Here is a 21,779-nt window from a genome sequence, read left to right on the forward strand (position 1 = left end):
AGAATTATACCACTGTTTGCCAAGGAGATCTGGTGGTAGAGTGGAGTAATACATCAACACCCCCGCGCAGTGTTTCATATGTGTCTCAGTTTTAAAGCACAAATTGTGCTTCTGTCTTGTTTCTTCCTGACCTAAACTGTAGTTCAGCCATATGTTAAGCTTCATCTCAGCTGGGGCCATGAGCCAAGTGATTCTTTGGTTTAGTTTGTTGTTTAAAAAGATCTCTTGAGGGCTTCCCTGGTGACGCAGTGGTTGAGAGTCCGCCTGCCGATGCAGGGGACACGGGTTCGTGCTCCGGTCCAGGAAGATCCCGTATGCCGCGGAGTGGCTGGGCCTGTGGGCCATGGCCGCTGAGCCTGCACATCCGGAGCCTATGCTCCGCAACGGGAGAGGCCACAGCAGTGAGAGGCCCGCGTACCACACACACAAAAAAAATCTCTTGAGATGCAGACGTGAAATATAAATTTTATTTTTACCTAGAAATTTGAGGAAGATTTTCAACCTTAATACTTAATGCCCATTTGATGTTAGGATTATTAATAAACATATAAATGCTTCTTAAAATCTTATTTGCTTTTTAATAATTTTCTCAGAAAAGTTGGATGTACTGGGTACCTTTTTGGACATATGGTGATATGAGGTGATTTAGATACCACTTTTTCAGAAGGTTAGCTAATTTTTGTTTCATTGAATCAAAAAGTGTGATTTTTTTTTTGGGCTTCCCTGATGGCGCAGTGGTTGAGAGTCCGCCTGCCAATGCAGGGGACATGGGTTCGTGCCCCGGTCCGGGAAGATCCCACATGCCGCAGAGCGGCTGGGCCCGTGAGCCATGGCCGCTGAGCCTGCGCGTCCAGAGCCTGTGCTCCGCAACGGGAGAGGCCACAACAGTGAGAGGCCCGCATACCGCAAAACAAACAAAACAAAAACAAAAGTGTGATTTTTTTAATAAGATAGATTTAAATACTCCATGCCTCTATTTTTTCTGTTTTATTTTGCGTTAAAGATAGACCATCAGCCCTAAAGCATTGTAAAAGTTGATGATTTCACTCCCTAACACAATTATTCTTATATTACATATTACTTAACAGTTATTTTATTTATGCAGACAGTTGCTGTTACAAAGATATGACATTTTGGATTCTTCTATTCTCATCCTGAAAGAACAAACCTAAAAGCTAATGGATGATGGTCTCTGATTGCTTCTCTTTTGAATTATGCCTGAGTAGGGGCCAATTTCAAAATTAAGAGAGTACCATCATAAACCAAGATGTCTTTTTGAATTATTTTTGAAAACAAATCAACATTATATGACATTTAAAGAAATGATCCGTTTAACTCTGAGAGGCTATGATTTTTCTCTAAGTTAGAATCCTTATTTTGTACAGTTATACCAGTTGTTTAAAATTGTGGTAAAGTAGGGAATTCCCTGGCGTCCAGTGGTTAGGACTGCACTTCCACTGTAGGGGGGCACAGGTTCGATCCCTGCTCAGGGAACTAAGATCCTGCATTCTGTGTGCTGCAGCCAAAAAAAAAAATTGTGGTAAAGTATATGTAACAAAGAATTTACCATTTTAACCATTTAAGTGTACGATTCTGTGGCGTGAAGTACATTCATATTATTTTACAGTCATCACCACCATCCATCTCCAGACCTTTTTCATCTTCCTAAACTGAAACTCCATGCTTATTAAATACTAATTCCCCATCTTCCCCTCCTACCAGCCCCTGGGAACCACCATTCTACCTTCTGTCTCTATGAATTTGACTGCTCTAGGCACCTCATATAAGCAGAAGCATACAATATTGGTCCTTTTGTGACTGGCTTTATTTGACTTAGTGTAAAGTCTTTAAGGTTCATTGTAGCATATGTCAGAATTCCTTTCCTTTTTAAGACTGAGCAATATTCCATGGTATGTATATACCACCTTTTGTTTATCCATTCATTCATCTGTCAGACACTTGGGTTGCTTCTACCTTTTAGCTATTGTGAATAAATTATATCAGTTTTAAAGTAATTTTTAAAAGACACTTTAAAAGTTTTTGCTTAGGGACTTCCCTGGCGGTCCAGTGATTAAGACCCCATGCTTCCACTGCAGGGGGCGCGGGTTTGATCCCTGGTCAGGGAACTAAGATCCCACATGCCACATGGTGCGGCCAAAAAAAAAAAAATTTTTTTTTCTTATACAGTTGACCAGTGAACAACAAGGGTTTGAATTGCATGGGTCTACTTATAGGCAGATTTTTTTCAATAAATGTAGTATCTGTATTTTCATTTTACAGATCTTTTAAGTGTGGGGAAGAGTTTTTTTGTGTTCAATTAGAGATCAGAGTATGTGGAGTTAAAAGAGCTAGGGTTTGAGTCCTGATTCTATCTAAACTGTTTCAGCTTCCTGCCCTTGGGTGACTCATTTATCAATTCCTTTGTTTTTGAAGCAGAGTATTTGGATTTTGGACTGTACAGGGTTGGTGCCCCTAACCCCTACATTGTTCAAGGGTCAACTGTATTTGTTGCTGTTACGGTATTTGAGCATAGTTAATAAGAGTTTAGAATTTTATTTCTCAACTACTTTCAGCTTTCAGTTTTATATTATTTACTTTGTAGAGTACACAATAAAATCATACCTAAACAGACCTTGTCCTGTTTTGACAGCGATTTTTCTGAACATAAGCATTTTGAAAGAATGTGTTTTCCTAGATTATTTGTATTAGTATAATATGAGTACGTGTTCCTCATTTAAATACCAAGAAATTGTCTTAATACTTCTATTATAACACGTAAAAAAATACACAAGTACTGTAGAAAGTTTGAAAGATGTAGATAACCAAACAAAAAAACAACTTTTACCTTGTAACAACAACTTAACTTTTTGATTGTAGTATTTTTTGGTTTTGTTTGTTTTAATATTTATTTATTTATTTTGGCTGCGCCAGAACTTAGTTGCAGCATGCATGCGGGATCTAGTTCCCCGACCAGGGATCGAACCCAGACCCCCTGCATTGGGAGCATGGGGTCTTACCCACTGGACCACCAGGGAAGTCCCTTTGATTGTAGTCTTTTAGTAATTTTTCTATATAATGTATATGTACAAACATTCATAAATGTGGGCTCATACAGTATAACTTATACTTCATATATTAATAATATTTTCCAATCTCATTAAATATTTTCTTCCACTTTATTTTCTTAAGTGTAAATAGCATCTTGTCATGTATAAAATAATTTATTTGAATCAGTCATTGGCCTTTTTGGTTGTTTTAAAATTTCACTTATGTAAACAAATCTATTGTGGATTTTTGTTTTTTTTAATTTATTTTTATTTTTATTTTATTTTTGGCTATGTTGAGTCTTTGTTGCTGCACGTGGGCTTTCCCTAGTTGCGGCGAGCGGGGGCTATTCTTCGTTGCAGTGCGCGGGCTTCTCACTGCAGTGGCTTTTCTTGTTGTGGAGCCTGGGCTCTAGGCGCGTGGGCTTCAGTAGTTGTGGCACATGGGCTCCGTAGTTGTGGCTCGCGGCTGTAGAGCACAGGCTCAGTAGTTGTGGCGCATGGGCTTATTTGCTCCGCGGCATGTGGGATCTTCCCAGACCAAGGCTCGAACCTGTGTCCCCTGCATTGGCAGGCGGATCCTTAACCACTGTGCCACCGGGGAAGCCCGTATTGTTATTATATGTAATAATTATTACATGTATACATATAGCTCTTGTTTTAAGGGAGTATTTTTGATATTTCTTTGCTTTCTGTGTTCTTAGAGAACAAAATAATAGAATTATAGTAAAAAGCTATGAATTTAAATTATGAAATCAGTCGTCTGAACTAATTAATTAAGATCATGTGTTTGTGTGTATTTATTCTTTTTCTCTAAGCAGGTTGGCAACATTGTACAAATCACCAAGCCAGAAGGATGCTACAGTACTATTTCAAATCACAGTCAGTATTATTTGGTTAGAGTGGGATTTTGGTGTTAGTGGGCAGTAATTATCTCAAGAGAGCATTTACAAATTGCTTCTGTTAACTTCTGTAGGCAGCAAGCATATTTGAGGACAGCTTTTGACGCTTAGAACATTATCCCCAAAATAGTAGTATATGTAAGAATTCTCTAGTCACAATTAAACTGAAATTTATTCTTAAGAACAGAGGAAATACTTATTTATAGGGGAGTGTGTTCCGTGCCATGTGTAATGTCAGGATATTAGATTTTTAAAGTGAAAGTCGTTAAAGATTTTCAGAAAAGAAAAAAATACCAGCATTACTCATTTTGATAGATCTATCATAGTCATCAAATATATCCCACTTTTTTCTTTTTTTATTGAAGTATAGTTGATATGTAATATTATATAAGTTACACGTGTACATTATAGTGATTCACAATTTTTAAAGGTTATACTCCATTTATAGTTATTGTAAAATACTGGCTATATTCCCCATGTTGTACAGTAATATCCTTGTAGTTTATTTTATGCATAGTGTTGTAGTTTGTACATCTCAATCCCCTACCTCATTATTGCCCCTCCCCACTTTCCTCTTCCCACTGGTGACCGCTAGTTTGTTCTCTGTATCTGTAGGTCTGCTTCTTTTTTGTTGTATTCACTAGTTTCTTGTTATTTTTTTAGATTCCACATATAAGTGAAATATATCCCACTTTAAAGTGTTAATTTTCCAGTAATTTTACATCATAGAAAATAAATTTTTGGCTAAAATAATGCATATTTATCAATAGTGTTGAATCAGATATATTCTTAGCGTCTCATTTTTTAAGGACAAAAACAGAAATAGAAGGAGATTCTGAAACTGAATTATCTACTTAGTCTTTGCACTGCCCAGGTGCATTTAAAGTATCTAATCGGGACATTTTATTTTAGAGTATTTATTTTTATTGGGGTATAGTTGTTTTACAGTGTTGTGTTAGTTTCTATTGTACAGCGAAGTGGAGTTCCCTGGGCTATACAGCAGGTTCTCATTAGTTATCTGTTTTATACGTATTAGTGTATATATGTCAATCCCAATCTCCCAATTCATTAGAGTATTTAATTGTGAAAATATTTCTAAAGTACCTAAGTAATTAGTGCATGTTAATTCCTTTCACCTCTTTTAATAGAGCCACTGTAAAGTTTGTTAGGATTGACTTTTAGAGAATATTTTTATAATGTACTATATTTCTGTGTATGTGTATGTATAAGTAAAGACATACACATACTCTAGATAAAAGTTACCCTATTATAGCCCTGTCTATCTTTGAGGTTTATCCTCTTCATTCACAGTGGTTAATAACTTCTATCCCAAGAATAAAGTAGCTCTTTTATCAATTACTTTAAAATATTTGGAAGACCAGTTGTTATTTTAGATGTTCTTAAAGCATACTTGTATATTTTTTCATTTCGCAGCCTCAGGGATTTAGAGATGCTGTTGTTGCTACTGCATGTTCATTGCAAACAGAAGGTTCATTGAATATCCGGAAGCGGTCACGGGACTCAGAGGAAGAAAAGGAATCCAAAGACTAGTCTCAGAGTATACATATGTATTGATGCTGTGAGAGATGCAGTGCTTACAAGTAGTAGACTCGTTACTTTAGAATATAAACACTATGGCGTGAATGAATCCAGACTATATTAAGTGAATGGTGAATGAATGGATCAGGTCTATATTAAGTGAAAACACTTAACAAATAGGATTCTCTGAAAGTTTTTCTAAACTAAGCAGTGTTCTACAGTTGTATTTAACCCTGTTTTCATTTTCAATAACATTCAGTAGAGATGATACAGTTATTGTATTTTGCAAATGTGGAAAGCTGATCGCTTGTGGCCAATCTGAATTTAATATTCAGACTGTTTTCTCCTCCTTTCTTTGCCAATTGCCTAGACATTTCTAGGAAGAAAAGATTTTTTTCACATTCCTATTGTGCTCTCCTCTTTAAATGTAGCTTTGATAATTCTTAAAAATGACATGTCTCCATTATGAAGAAAAGCCAGCACCATGAGTCAGCATATCATTACATTCAGTTTATGAGTAGGATACACATTTTGGATGACCAATCTGATTTTAGTGACCCCGATCCTAAAATCTAAGTCATTTGTTCATTTTTTAATGTTATTTTGTAACATTAAAGGAAGGACTTTAGAGTTGTTATCCCATCTAGAACATTGACTGGAACATATATCTATGTTGTCAAGTTGATAAGCTCACAGTCATTTATTTCTATATTTTTGAAACATGGTGTGATCCAGTTCTAGGTGTATTGACATTTTTCCTTTGAATAATCTTAATACTGCTTGAATAAATTAAAAATTTGGATTGTTGAGTGGTTTCAAAATTTAAAAATGTTTTGGTACCTGGTTCTTAGTGCTTCTTAATTCATTTACAAAATTTACTTTAACTCCCAGTGGAAGAAAATTATTTAAGTAATTGAATATTATATACCGTGACAACCATATTTTCCAGACTTCAGTGACAGTTGGTATTTCCTGTCCCAGACTGAACACTAAATTCATAAAATTTTAAAAATGTAATTATTCTGTAATTGATTATACATAGACTAACCATAGTTGGCAAGGACTTTTTAAAGAATGAAAATAGGCACTGCTAACAATTATACCAGGACATAAATCAGGACTGTCCCAGGCAAATCAGGCTTATGGTCATCCTAATTATGTAAGACTAATTTCAAATGACTACTTTAGTATAGGATAACTAATTGTAACACTCTTATTTTTGAGCGCTTTAAGGCATATGGTTTTTTTTTTCTTTTGTGGTACGTGGGCCTCTCACTGTTGTGGCCTTTCCCGTTGCGGAGCACAGGCTCCAGACATGCAGGCTCAGCGGCCATGGCTCACGGGCCCAGCCGCTCCGCGGCATGTGGGATCTTCCTGGGCCGGGGCATGAACCCGCGTCCCCTGCATCGGCAGGTGGGCTCTCAACCACTGCGCCACCAGGGAAGCCCCATATGTTTTTATTATAATTAATGCAGTCATTATAAAAAATTACCTGTCATTTTATATTCTGTCTACTCAAATCGTAACGTCAAGAGAGTAAGGGGGTTGTTAAGTGATAAATATCAGTGTTACCAGGCATCAGATACTGTTAAGAGGTCATTTTATAAAGCATTATAACACTGTACTTTAAAAGAACTATGAGACCCCAAAATGGATTAAAGACCTAAATGTAAGGCCAGACACTGTCAAACTCTTAGAGGAAAACATAGGCAGAACACTCTGACATAAATCACAACAAGATCCTTTTTGACTCACCTCCTAGAGAAATGGAAATAAAAATAAACAAATGGGACCTAATGAAACTTAAAAGCTTTTGCACAGCAAAGGAAACCATAAACAAGACAAAAAGACAACCCTCAGAATGGGAGAAAATATTTGCAAATGAAGCAACTGACAAAGGAGTAATCTCCAAAATTTACAAGCAGCTCATGCAGCTCAATAACAAAAAAACAAACAACCCAATCCAAAAATGGGCAGAAGACCTAAATAAACATTTCTCCAAAGAAGATATACAGATTGCCAACAAACACATGAAAGAATGCTCAACATCATTAATCATTAGAGAAATGCAAATCAAAACTACAATGAGATATCATCTCACACCAGTCAGAATGGCCATCATCAAAAAATCTACAAACAATAAATGCTGGAGAGGGTGTGGAGAAAAGGGAGCCCTCTTGCACTGTTGGTGGGAATGTAAATTGATACAGCCACTATGGAGAAAAGTATGGAGATTCCTTAAAAAACTAAAAATAGAACTACCATATGACCCAGCAATCCCACTACTGGGCATATACTCTGAGAAAACCATAATTCAAAAAGAGTCATGTACCAAAATGTTCATTGCAGCTCTATTTACAATAGCCAGTACATGGAAGCAACCTAAATGTCCATCAACAGATGAATGGATAAAGAAGATATGGCACATATATACAATGGAATATTACTCAGCCATAAAAAGAAGCGAAATTGAGTTATTTGTAGTGAGGTGGATGGACCTACAGTCTCATACAGAGTGAAGTAAGTCAGAAATACCGTATGCTAACACATATATATGGAATCTAAGAAAAAAAAAATGGTCATGGAGAACTGAGGGGCAAGACGTGAATAAAGACAGACCTACTAGAGAATGGACTTGAGGATATGGGGAGGGGGAAGGGTAAGCTGGGACAAAGTGAGAGAGTGGCATGGACATATATACACTACCAAACGTAAAATAGATAGCTAGTGGGAAGCAGCTGCACAGCACAGAGAGATCAGCTCGGTGCTTTGTGACCACCTAGAGGGGTGGGAGGGAGGGAGACACGAGGGAAGAGATATGGGAACATATGTATACGTATAACTGATTCACTTTGTTATAAAGCAGAGACCATTGTAAGGCAATTATATTCTAATAAAGATGTTAAAAAAAATGAAACCCTGAATATTGACAAAGCCAAGTGTATTTCTTTTTGTTTGCAACTCTTTTTAAATAAAATTTTCATATAGCCTTTCAAAGTTGTGCTGAAAAGATATTTATTTTTCTAGTTATAATATACACTTAGTCCGCTTGGGCTGCAGAAACAAAATACCATAGACTTACACAACAGAATTTTCTCATGGTATTTTCTCAGTGTCCCAGTATGGTCTGGTTCTGGTAAGGGCTGTCTTCCTTGCTTGCAGACAACTGCCTTCTCACTGTTGGCTCACGAGGACTTTCCTAGGTGAATGCGCAGAGATAGAGACCGTTCTCTCTTCCTGTCTTATAAGACCACCAATCCTGTGAGAAATCCACCCTTATAACCTCATTTAACATTAATTACCTCCTAAAAGCCCTATCTCCAAATAGTCACATTGGAGGTAGGGCTTCAACATATGAATTTTGAGAGGACACATTTCAGTCCATAGCATTCTGCCGCTGGTCCCCGCAAATTCATGTCCTTCTCACATGCAAAATACATTCTATCCCAACAGCCCCCAAAGTCTTAATTCATTCCAGCATCAACTCTAAAGTACAAAGTCTCATTAAAATAATCTCTAAATCAGATGCCAGTGAGATTCCAGGTACAGTTTTTTTTTTTAATATTTATTTTTATTTGGTTGTGCCGGGTCTTAGTTGTGGTGTGTGAACTCTTAGTTGCAGCATACGTGTGGGATTTAGTTCCCTGACCAAGGATCGAACCCGGGCCGCCTGCGTTGGGAGTGGGGAAGTCCTCAGGTACAGTTCTTTCTGAGGCAGAATTCTTCTCCAGCTGTGAACCTGTGAAACCTGACAAGTCTTTCCGAAATACAATGGTAGGATAGACATTCTCATTCTAAAGGAAGAAATCAGAAGGAAAAATGGAGTGATGGGTCCCCAGGAAGTCCAAAACCTAGCCAGGCAAATTCCATTAGATCTTAAGGCTTGACATTAATCCTTTTTGGTTTGATACTCTGCCTTCCAGGCCCAGTGGCATGGCAGCATCACCCCACAACTCTAGGTGGAGGTTCTGCCCCTGACCTCTGGCAGAGGCCATCTGGCCTGTTGAAAATGAGGTAGTATCCCTGATGACCTCTGAATGGCCTTCAGGGTCATTTTTCCCTCTTCTTGAAGAATAGCTGATGTTTGCAGCAAAATAGCTCTCCAGTCCTTTCAAATCCAAAAAGTCGGTCAGCCTTCCTTCACTTTGTCCTGTCTCTATCCCCTTCAGTTCAAACTGGCATTGTTTTGGCTCTTATAATACCATAAGCTTTTTATGGAGTGATGATCCAGCCACACCCTTGATGTCCTCTTCAGAACATGCTGTCTAATTTGCAATATAGATAGGCTGAGAATTTTCCAAATTTTTAGGTTCCGGTTCCTTTTTGCTTGACAATTTCTTCATATATCTCATTTTGCATTTTACTATAAACAGGAGGAGCCAAGCCACTCCTTCAGTACTTCACTTAGAAACCTCAGCTAAATAGCCAGTTTCATTACTTGGAAGTTCTATCTTCCACGGAACACTAAATTCAGCCAGTTCTTTGCCACTTTATAACAAGGGTCACCTTTTCTCCAGTTTCCAATAACATGTTCCTCATTTCCATTTCAGATCTCACCAGAATCACCTTTAATACCCATATTTCTAGCATGCCACCTCCAAACTCTTCCAGCCTCCACCCATTACTGTTCCAAAGTTTCTTCCACAGTTTTAGGTATTCCTTAAAGCAACACCCCGCTTCTCAATACTAAAATCTGTAGTAGTAGCTTGTGCTGCCGTGGCAAAATCCCATAGATTGGGTGGCTTAAAAGAAGTTTATTTTCTCACAGTTCTAGAGGCTAGAAGTCCAAGATAATGGTGCTAGCAGGTTGTTTCTGGTATAATAGGAGATCTCTTCCATGGCCTCTTCTCACTATGTTCTCACATGATGGTTAGAGATTGAGAGCATGAGTGAGCAAGCTTTCAGGTGTCTGTTCTTATAATGGTGCTAATTCTATCATAAGGACCCTGCTCTTCTGACCTCATTTAACCTTAATTACCTCCTAAAAGCCCTGTCACCAAGTATAATCACATTGGAGGTTAGAGAATAAGAATAACATAAGAACTTTGGGGAGACACAATTCAGTCTGTAACACTATAGGAAACAAAATACACATAAGTATAATTTAAAAAAAAATTATATAGTATTGTAACCTGCTTTTTAAAATTCTTAATATATCCTCATGTATTCCACATAACTAAATTTTTCTTTGACTTTTTAAAAAATAAATAAATTTATTTATTTATTTATGGCTGCATTGGGTTTTTGTTGCTCCGCGCGGGCTTTCTCTAGTTGCAGAGAGCGGGGGCTACTCTTCGTTGTGGTGTGTGGGCTTCTCGTTGCGGTGGCTTCTCGTGGAGCACGGGCTCTAGGCGCACGGGCTTCAGTAGTTGTGGTGTATGGGCTCAGTAGTTGTGGCTCATGGGCTCTAGAACACAGGCTCAGTAGTTGTGGCGCACGGGCTTAGTTGGCTCCGCGGCATGTGGGATCTTCCTGGACCAAAGCTCGAACCCATGTCCCCTGCATTGGCAGGTGGATTCTTAACCACTGCGCCACCAGGGAAGTCCCTCTGTGATAGTTTTTAATGGTTGTGCATACTTTTAAAACTTCTTTTTGGAGTTTTAGTTATTACTGTATTTTTAGTGTTATAAACAACACTTCTAATAAGCATGTAAGTTCCTTTTTAAAGAAATCGAAATTATGATTTGTATCATAATGTATGATTTGTATTAATTTCCTCTTGCTGCTTGTAATAAATTACTATAGGTTAGTGGCTTAAAAGAGCACAAGTCTGGGGAGTTCCCTGGCAGGCCAGTGGTTAGGACTTTGAACTCTTACTGCAGAGGGCCCGGGTTTGATCCCTGGTTGGGAAACTAAGATCCCAGAAGCCATGTGATGTGGTGCAGCCAAAAATAAAAATAAAACAAGAACACAAGTCTGAAATCAGTTTCAAAGGGCTAAAATCAAGGTGTCAGCAGGCCTGCATCCTCCTGGAGGGTCTTTGGGAAAATCTGTTTCGTTGCTTTTTCTACCTTCTAGAAACTGCCTGCATTCCTTGGTTCATAGCCCATCTTCAAAGACTGCAGCGTAGCATCTTCCAGTCTCTCTTTCTATGTTTCCATCACCTTTTTCTCACTCTCCTCCTGCCCTCCCTTTAAAAGGACACTTGTGATTACATTTAGGGCCCAGTCAGATAATCCAGGATAATATCCCCATCTTGAGGTCTTAATTTAATCATATCTGCAAAGTCCCTTTCGCATGTAAATTAGGATTCACAAATTTCGAGGATTAGGATGGAAACGTTTTTGGGAAGCCACTATTCAGCCCCTCAAATCATGTGGCAACATGATTCAAGAAATAATGATCTTTGGGTAATTCATATGTAATATGCACATTAAAGTTCGAAAAGCACTGGGACAGATATTTTACCATTTTTCAACTTTTCATAGATGGTTATTCCCATTTATGAAACAAAGAAAAAAGAGAATAGTTCCTTAGCTTTTTGCAAGCTTTATTTTTTTAAGGAGTATATTTTTTCTTAATTATAAAATATGTAGAACAGGCATACCTCAGAAATAGTGTGGTTTGGTACCAGGCCACTGCAATAAAGCAAATATTAAAGCAAGTCACACAAACTTTTTTGGTTTCCCAGTACATATAAAAGTTTTGTTTATACCATACTGTAGTTTATTAAGTGTGCAGTAGCATTATGTCTAAAAAAAAAAGTACATACCTTAATTAAAAATACTTTATTGCCTAAAAATAATTTATTGCTAAAAACTGCAAGCTTTCTTTTTTTAAAATATAGCACTCTTTTTATACATATATTTTTTAATTTATTTATTTTTGGCTGCGTTGAGTCTTAGTTGCGGCGCACGGGCTCCAGAGCGCATGGGCTCTGTAGTTGCAGCACGCGGGCTTAGTTGCCCTGTGGTACATGGGATCTTAGTTCCCTGACCAGGGATCAAACCTGCGTCCCCTGCGTTGGAAGGTGGATTCTTAACCACTGGACCACCAGGGAAGTCCCTAAAAGCTGCAAGCTTTCAACGAGCCATAATCTTCTTGCAAGAGTAACAACAAAGATCGTTGATCACAGATCAACATAACAAATATAACAATAATGAAGTTTGAAATATTGCAAGAATTACTAAAAATGTGACACAGAGACATGAAATGAGCAAATACTGTTGGGAAAATGGCACAATAAACTTGCTCAGTAAAGGGTTGTCAAAAACCTTCAGTTTGTAAAAAATAATATCTGTGAAGCAAAATAAAATGAGATATGCCTGTAACTTTTAAAACATGCAGACACTTTTTAAAAGTAATTCTTCCTTGGTTTTACAAACATTTTATCCTTTATTGAAACTGTATTTTTTCCCAAAGTATTATCACTTTTAGCTTCAATTTTGGAGATATGTAACACAAAATATACTTATATAGTGCCTTATGATTTTGAAACACTTTTACATCATTTAATTTGATCTTTCTAGCAACTCTGTCAGTTAGGTGTGATAGGCTGGCCTGTATGCTTTCATTCTTTTCATCTATCCATCCCTCCATCCCTCCATCCCTCCATCAATCCATCCATCCATCTACTGCGTAACATGTACACATTTAACAAGGGCTTGTATGAATAAATATTTCAAATAAGATTTAGAACCTTTGGTCATGCATAGGATGGTGTTTCTGAACATTTTTTATTATAAAATAAATATAGGTAATTTAATAGTGGTCTTTTAAATTTTTTTTTTTAAGATTGGGATAAAATAGTACTTAAAATTGGCCATTTTAACCATTTTTAAGTGTATAATTCAGTGACATTTTTAATTGTTGTAGGACCATCTCCACTATTTTATTTATTTTTTGGGGGTGTGTGTTGGGTCTTCGATGCTGCACGTGGGCTTTTTCTAGTTGCAGCCAGCGGGGGCTACTCTTTGTTGCGATGTGCAGGCTTTTCATGGCAGTGGTTTCTCTTGTTGTGGATCATGGGCTCTAGGCGCGCAGGCTTCAGTATTTGTGGTGCATGGACTCAGTAGTTGTGGCTCGTGGGCTCTAGAGCACAGGCTCAGTAGTTGTGGCACATGGGCTTAGTTGCTCCGCAGCATGTGGGATCTTCCTGACCAGAGATTGAACCCGTGTCCCCTGCATTGGCAGGCGGATTCTTTACCACTGTGCCACCAGGGAAGTCCCTCCAGTATTTTAAAAACTTTTCATCACCCCAAACAGAGACTCTGTACCCATTAAGCAATAACTCTTCATTATTTCCTCCACCAGCTCCTGGTAATCTCTACTCTACTTTCTATTTCTATGAATTTGCTTATCATATATATTTCATATAAGTGATAAGACTCATACAATATTTTTCCTTTTGTGTCTGGCTTATTTCGCTTAGCATAATGTTTTCAAGGTTCATCCATGTTGTAGCATGTAGAAGAACTTCAGTCCTTTTTATGCCTATGTAATATTCCATTGTGTGTATATACCACATTTTGCTTATCCATTCATCTGTTGATAGACATTTGGGTTGTTTCTAATAGTGTTTTAATATAACTGTATATAAGTAAACTTTTTGTTTCTTGAAACTTTTATTGGTTTTTATTTATCAAGTTTGGGACAGTTAATTTGTCTTTGGAATATTTTCAAGCTATTCCTAGTAGCTTAAATTTTAACCCTAATAGACTTATTTTCATTTCCCAGATCAGCTATTTTAATTTTCTCTCTAATTACTGTATTTTGTTTTTCTTGTTAATAATGTTCTTACTAAAATGTTTACAACTAGTTACCAGTGATAAAATTATAATAAAATGTGGTAGAGAGAAGATAGGACTAGAGTCAGAAGACCTGGATCCTAATTCCAGCCGAGACATTAATAAGCCATGTCAATTTAAACACCTTTATTTTCTCATGCCCTTCTCTTATAAAATTTATAAAATAAGATAGGACTGAGAGGAGCTTCAAGATGGCGAAAGAGTAAGACGCAGAGATCACCTTCCTCTCCACAAATACATCAGAAATATATCTACATGTGGAACAGCTCCTACAGAACACCTACTGAACGCTGGCAGAAGACCTCAGACCTCCCAAAAGGCAAGAAACTCCCCAGGTGCCTGGGTAGGGCAAAAGAAAAAAGAAAAAACAGACAAAAGAATAGGGACGGGACCTGCACCAGTGGGAGGGAGCCGTGAAGGAGGAAAGGTTTCCACACACTAGGAAGCCCCTTCGCGGGTGGAGACTGCGGGTGGCGGAGGGGGGAAGCTTCGGAGCCACGGAGGAGAGCGCAGCAACAGGGGTGCGGAGGGGAAAGTGGAGAGATTCCTGCACAGAGGATCAGGGCCGACCAGCACTCACCAGCCCGAGAGGCTTGTCTGCTCACCCGCCGGGGCGGGCGGGGGTTGGGAGCTGAGGCTCGGGCTTCGGAGGTCGGACCCCAGGGAGAGGAGTGGGGTTGGCTGTGTGAACACAGCCTGAAGGGGCTAGTGCGCCACAGCTAGCCGGGAGGGAGTCCAGGAAAAGTCTGGAACTGCTGAAGAGGCAAGAGACTTTTTCTTGCCTCTTTGTTTCCTGGTGCGCGAGGAGAGGGGATTAAGAACGCCGCTTAAAAGGAGCTCCGAGATGGGCGCGAGCTGCGGCTATCAGCGCGGACCCCAGAGACGGGCGTGGGACGCTAAGGCTGTTGCTGCCGCCACCAAGAAGCCTGTGTGCGAGCACAGGTCACTATCCACACCGCCCCTCCCGGGAGCCTGTGTAGCCCCGCCACTGCCAGGGTCCCGTGATCCAGGGACAACTTCCCAGGGAGAACGCATGGCGCCTTAGGCTGGTGCAATGTCATGCTGGCCTCTGCCGCCTAGGCTCGCCCCGCACTCTGTACCCCTCCGTCCCCCTGGCCTGAGTGAGCCAGAGCCCCCGAATCAGCTGCTCCTTTAACCCCATCCCGTCTGAGGGAAGAACAGACGCCCTCAGGCAACCTACACACAGAGGCGGGGCCAAATCCAAAACTGAACCCCAGGAGCTGTGCGAGCGAAGAAGAGAAAGGGAAATTTCTCCCAGCAGCCTCAGGAACAGCGGATTAAATCTCGAAAATCAACTTGATGTACCCTACATCTGTGGAATACCTGAATAGACAACGTATCATCCCAAAATGAGGAGGTGGACTTTGGGAGCAAAGATATATATTTTTTTTTCACTTTTTCTCTTTTTGTGAGTGTGTATGTGTATGCTTCTCTGTGTGATTTTGACTGTATAGCTTTGCTTTTACCATTTGTCCTAAGGTTCTGCCTGTATGTTTTTTTGTTTTGGTTTGGCTTTTTTTACTTCTTAAAATTTTTTTCTTAATAATTATTTTTTATTTTATTTTACTTTATCTCCTTTCTTTCTTTCCTTCTATATTTTTCTCCCTTTTATTCTGAGCCATGTGGATGACAGGCTCTTGGTGCTCTAGCCAGGCGTCAGGGCTGTGATTCTGAGGTGGGAGAGCCACGTTCAGACACTGGTCCACAAGAGACCTCCCAGCTCCACGTAATATCAAACGGCGAAAATCTCCCAGAGATCCCCATCTCAACGCCAAGACCCAACTTCACTCAACGACCAGCAAGCTGCAGTGCTGGACACTCTATGCCAAACAGCTAGCAAGACAGGAACAGTGTACGAAAGGGAGACCCCAAACACAGTAAGTTAAGCAAAATGAGAAGACAGAAAAACACACAGCAGATGAAGGAGCAAGGCAAAAACCCACCAGACCTAACAAAGGAAGAGGAAATAGGCAGTCTACCTGAAAAAGAATTCAGAATAATGATAGTAAAGATGATCCAAAATCTTGGAAATAGAATAGAGAAAATGCAAGAAACGTTTAACAAGGGCCTAGAAGAACTAAAGAGCAAACAAACAGTGATGAGGAACACAATAAGTGAAATTAAAAATGCTCTAGAAGGGATCAATAGCAGAATAACTGAGGCAGCAGAACGGATAAGTGACCTGGAAGATAAAATAGTGGAAATAACTACTACAGAGCAGAATAAAGAAAAAAGAATTAAAAGAATTGAGGACAGTCTCAGAGACCTCTGGGACAACATTAAACACACCCACATTCGAATTATAGGGGTGCCAGAAGAAGAAGAGAAAAAGAAAGGGACTGAGAAAATATTTGAAGAGATTATAGTTGAAAACTTCCCTAATATGGGAAAGGAAATAGTTAATCAAGTCCGGGAAGCAAAGAGAGTCCCATACAGGATAAATCCAAGGAGAAACTTGCCAAGACACATATTAATCGAACTATCAAAAATTAAATACAAAGAAAAAATATTAAAAGCAGCAAGGGAAAAACAACAAATAACACGCAAGGGAATGCCCATAAGGTTAACAGCTGATCTTTCAGCAGAAACTCAGCAAGCCAGAAGGGAGTGACAGGACATATTTAAAGTGATGAAGGAGAAAAACCTACAACCAAGATTACTCTACCCAGCAAGGATCTCATTCAGATTTGACAGAGAAATTAAAAGCTTTACAGACAAACAAAAGCTAAGAGAATTCAGCACCACCATGGAGAACAGTATGGAGGTGCCTTAAAAAACTAAAAATAGAACTACCATACGACCCAGTAATCCCACTACTGGGCAAATACCCTGAGAAAACCATAATTCAAAAAGAGTCATGTACCAAAATGTTCATTGCAGCTCTATTTACAATAGACAGGACATGGAAGCAACCTAAGTGTCCATCAACAGATGAATGGATAAAGAAGATGTGGCACATATATACAATGGAATATTACTCAGCCATAAAAGGAAATGAAATTGAGTTATTTGTAGTGAGGTGGATGGACCTAGAGTCTGTAATTGAGAGTGAAGTTAGTCAGAAAGAGAAAAACAAATACCATATGCTAACACATATATATGGAATCTAAGAAAACAAAAATGGTCATGGAGAACCTAGGGGCAAGACGTGAATAAAGACACAGATCTACTAGAGAATGGACTTGAGGATATGAGGAGGGGGAAGGGTAAGCTGGGACGAAGTGAGAGAGTGGCATGGACATATATACGCTACCAAACGTAAAATAGATAGCTAGTGGGAAGCAGTTGCATGGCACAGGGAGATCAGCTTGGTGCTTTGTGACCACCTAGCTAGAGGAGTGGGATAGGGAGGATGGGAGGGAGGGAGACGCAAGAGGGAAGAGATATGGGAACACATGTATATGTATAACTGATTTACTTTGTTACAAAGCAGAAACTAACACACCATTGTAAAGCAATTATACTCCAATAAAGATGTCAAAAAAAAAAGATGGGACTAAATGATTGCTAAATTCATTGGTCAAAATTTTGTGGTTTCTGTTTTTGCAGAGGCGTTTATTAAATATTCACTTTAAATGAACAATACTGGAAATATGGAAGAGTGACATTTACACATTTTTAATTTTAAAAATCAATAATTCTAGGGTTTCCATTCCAATATATTGCATTTCAATTTTGAGACATGATGTTGAAATGTTCTATTACGTTTTAGAAAAACCCACTGAGTTGCAGGAGAGAGGCTGGCTTAACGTCAGTGCCTAAATTTACTGTTACTGTTAGAATTTACAGAACATTTTGCTCCCTTAGAACTGATTTTGGCATAAAACATGTTGACAAGATTTCATGTGTTTTCGACCACAATATATTCCTTTGCCTGTTTTCAGTTTTAGTTCACCATTGACTTAGGCCTTTTTTGCTTCCGCTATCCATTTGACTCTCTTTATGTATAGTAAGATGTGAGTTTTTAAATACATCGATACTCAGATAGTGATTTTACATATAGCTTATTTTATGAGAATGTAAAAGTTGGGGTCACTCAGAAGAGCTTGAGAACTTATGGAAATTATGTTCTACCTATTTTCAAAATTTAAAAATTAACACAGATAAGAAAAAGTGAAGTAGCAAAGTAAAGAGAATTTATATTAAGTTATATAAGCCAAGGCAAAGAGGAAAACATAATTGATTATATAACTCTTGGTCTAATAATGGGAAACATAATTGCTATCATTAGTTCTTCAAGAGAAAAATGTTTTTCTGGTCTTTGTTTTTTATTTTATTTTTTAATTATTTTTTTTTTGCTAAGCAATATTTGCACAAGATTTGAAATTCAGTGAAAAGTAAGTCTTCTTTCCTCCCCTGTACCTTAGTCACTCAGTTCATTTTTAGGGGGCAATCATCATTACCAGTTTCTTGTGTGATCTTCTAGAGCTATTCCATGTATCTAAAATATAAATATAATTTTTCTTCAACACCTAAATCTTAACCCAAACTGCACCTTATTTTTGTATTGGTACATATAGAATTTTCTCAATTAAAAAATTACTGTGTGATATTCCATTGTACCAATATCGTTTTATTTAATCATTCTTAAATTGATGGATATTTAGATTAATCAAATTTTTCGTGAGGATATAAGGAATTGGTCAGAGTGTATGTGCATTTAGAATTTTGATCGATGTTGCCCACATATCCTCCAGAGATACTACCAATGTATACTTCCACCAATGTTCTTTGAGAGAGGCTGTTTATGCCCTTAACATCATATTTTATCTTTTTTGCCAATTTGATAAGTTTATTAAAATGACATCTCATAGTGTGATATTAACATTTTCTTGTTCTTTTCTCTTTTTATAAGTGAGTTTGAATGTTTTTTGATTTGCTTACAAGTTACTCTGTTTCCTTTTCTATGAACTGACTGTTCTTATTTTTTGTCCATTTTTTTATTGGGTGGTTGGTCTTTTTAATCTGTGAGAGTTCTTTACATATAAAGGAAGGTATTAGGCCTTTGTGATATGGCAGATATTTTCCCCAGTTTCTCTTTTTTTTTTGTCTCACAGAAATTAGATGTTTATGTTGTCAGTTTTTCACTTTTGTTTGAGTTGTGTGTCCTATTTAGACCTTCCCATTCTATGATTATTAAATAATCCTATTTTTTCTTAGAGAACTGTAAACAAATGTAATTTTATGTTTAAATCTCTCCATCTGGAATTTATTTGTATGTTAACCATGGCCTTGAGTTTTGAATTTGACAAAGGGCCCCTGAGTAAGAGGTGTCTCAGAAGGCAGTTAGATGAAAAATGCCAATGTATTCTATCTTATATCAGCCAAACTCTAAAGGCAAGTTCTATGTAGGACAATTAGTGAAATATGGTAGTATTATAGCTAATGCATTTTTCTTCATGAATTTTGGGGTTTATTCATTCATTTATTTAATAAATATTAATTTTTTTTAATCAGCCAGAATTGGATTCTGTTTGTAGTGACAGAATCCGGTTGAATGTGCACTTTTCTCTCTTAACCTCTAAAGAATTATTCTAGTCCTTATTTCAGTCGTCATGTTAATCCTCTTTTGTGTCCCAAATCAACATGTTAAGCTCTATCACCCATGCTCCAAATCCACTGCAATCTGTTTTAAATTAACAATGTCATAGTTTTATCAAATATTTGACATATATAAAACCAAACCCATTTTTCCCCAAATTGGTTTCCTTTTTCTACTTCATTTCTCTTAATGTCAGAACCTTTCTCAAAGACTTACTCTCATAATAACTACATATCTAGTCAGTTGCCAAATTATTAATTCTATAACAGGTATGCTCAAGTGTCAGCAAGTTGTACTCTAAGAACTTGGAAATTAGAGAAATAAGTTTGTTTTTTGGCTGTGTTGGGTTTCATTGCTGCACGTGGGCTTTCTCTAGTTGCAGCGAGTGGGGGCTACTGTTCATTGTGGTGAGTGGGCTTCTCATTGCAGTGGCTTCTCGTTGCAGAGCATGGGCTCTAGGCATGCGGGCTTCAGTAGTTGTGGCACACAGGCTCAGTAGTTGTGGCACGCAGGCTCAGTAGTTGTGGCATACGGGCTTAGTTGCTCTGTGCCATGTGGGCTCTTCCCAGACCAGAGATCGAACCCGTGTCCCCTGCTTTGGCAGGCGGATTCTTAACCACTGCACCGCCAGGGAAGACCCTAGAGAAATAAGTTTGCTCTCAGGATTAAACTATGGAATCTTCAAGACCCCTTACTAATAGTAGCTAACATTTACTGTATGTTACAGAAATAATAGGAAGGCAGAAAAAGCCAGCTTGGAAATGCATAACCTAGTTAATTAGTTCCAGAGCCCCAGACAGCAGGGACCATAGGAATGGTCTCATGGTAGGAGCCCACCGAGGTGAATGAACTATCACCCTTCTCTATCCTTATTACTTGGTCAGGATTCAAAGTCAGGGGAGAGAATATTCTACTGACCTAACTTAGGTCAGTGTCTGACCCCGGAATGTGGTAGCATCTGGGGGAAAACGTCAGTACAGTTATATGTGGCTTCTGCAAGAGGAGGCCTACCAAAACTGCATACAGTGTAGGAGAGGTAATTCCCTCAAAGAGATTGAGATGCTGCTAGCAAAGGGGTATAGCTGCCGGGCAACCAAAAACAAGGAATGTACATTGTAATTTATGACTTGCTCAAAGTCATACTACTAGGAAACAGCCTATCCGAAAGTCAAAATAAGTCTAACTGCAGAGTCCACGCTCTTATATTAATGAAGTGGTTCTCAGCTTGGGGTGATTTTGCCTCCCAGGGGACATTTAGCATTGTGGAGATATGTTGCTCATCACAATAGCTAGGGACAGGTGCCACTGGCATCTAGTGGATAAAGATCAGGTATGCTGCTAAACATCCTAAAATGTACGTTACAGGCCCCCATAACAAAGAATTACTGGGCCCAAAATATCAATTACGTTTAGGTTAGAAACTCTAACCTGGGAAAATATGGCATAGGGCCATATTCTTTAAATGTGTCAATCAGAAGTGTTGGCAAGCAATAGAGTATGGTAGAAAAAGGATCAAAATGGAGCTAACTTTGGTTTAACCACTCAAGCCCTGCTCAAGGGAATGAGGGTCCTTCTTAGATTGGTCCTGATAGCTGATCCTGACTGTGGAAATGATTGCATGAGGCTCTCTTGGTTTGATGCTTTAAATATGAAATGAACTCTTGTCTGATCCCATGCACGTCAGTTATCAATTTGTTGATAGTTTGATTTCCCAGGTACTCTGGTTATAGCCAGATTGATACAATTGTCTGGTCTCAATGGAAGTAGTAGTTCTCATTGTAAATTCATATGTTGTCATTGTGATTTTTATACATCAGTTTCTTATGAGATTTGTTAGTGTCAGTTAAGATACTTCCGTGTAATTAAGTTTGGAAAACTCCAATTTCTTTTTTTCCCCCAGTTTATTGAGACATAATTCAAGGTGTACATAATGGTTTGACTTACATATATTGTAAAATGATTACTGCAATAAGTTTGGTTAGCA

At 38.3% G+C, this 21,779-nt stretch overlaps 1 protein-coding gene across 3 annotated transcripts in view; it reads left to right on the top strand.

Annotated features, from left to right (window-relative positions):
- RAD51C (RAD51 paralog C) overlaps positions 1 to 21,779 on the top strand; it is a 54,349-nt gene that overhangs the window by 25,240 nt on the left and 7,330 nt on the right. The window contains exons 8-9 of one of the 3 annotated variants that reach the window (XM_079906089.1): positions 3,863 to 3,926; positions 5,381 to 8,119. The exons of 1 other annotated variant lie outside the window; for it this stretch is intronic. In XM_079906089.1, the coding sequence (XP_079762215.1) occupies positions 3,863 to 3,926; positions 5,381 to 5,497 (181 nt within the window). In that variant the 3' untranslated portion in view covers positions 5,498 to 8,119. Of the gene's footprint in view, positions 1 to 3,862; positions 3,927 to 5,380; positions 8,120 to 21,779 lie in introns of those variants that run through there. One more of the 3 variants, XM_079906090.1, reaches the window with a different exon arrangement.

The sequence above is a fragment of the Stenella coeruleoalba genome (genome assembly GCF_951394435.1).
Source record: "Stenella coeruleoalba genome assembly, chromosome: 19".
NCBI lineage: Eukaryota > Metazoa > Chordata > Mammalia > Artiodactyla > Delphinidae > Stenella > Stenella coeruleoalba.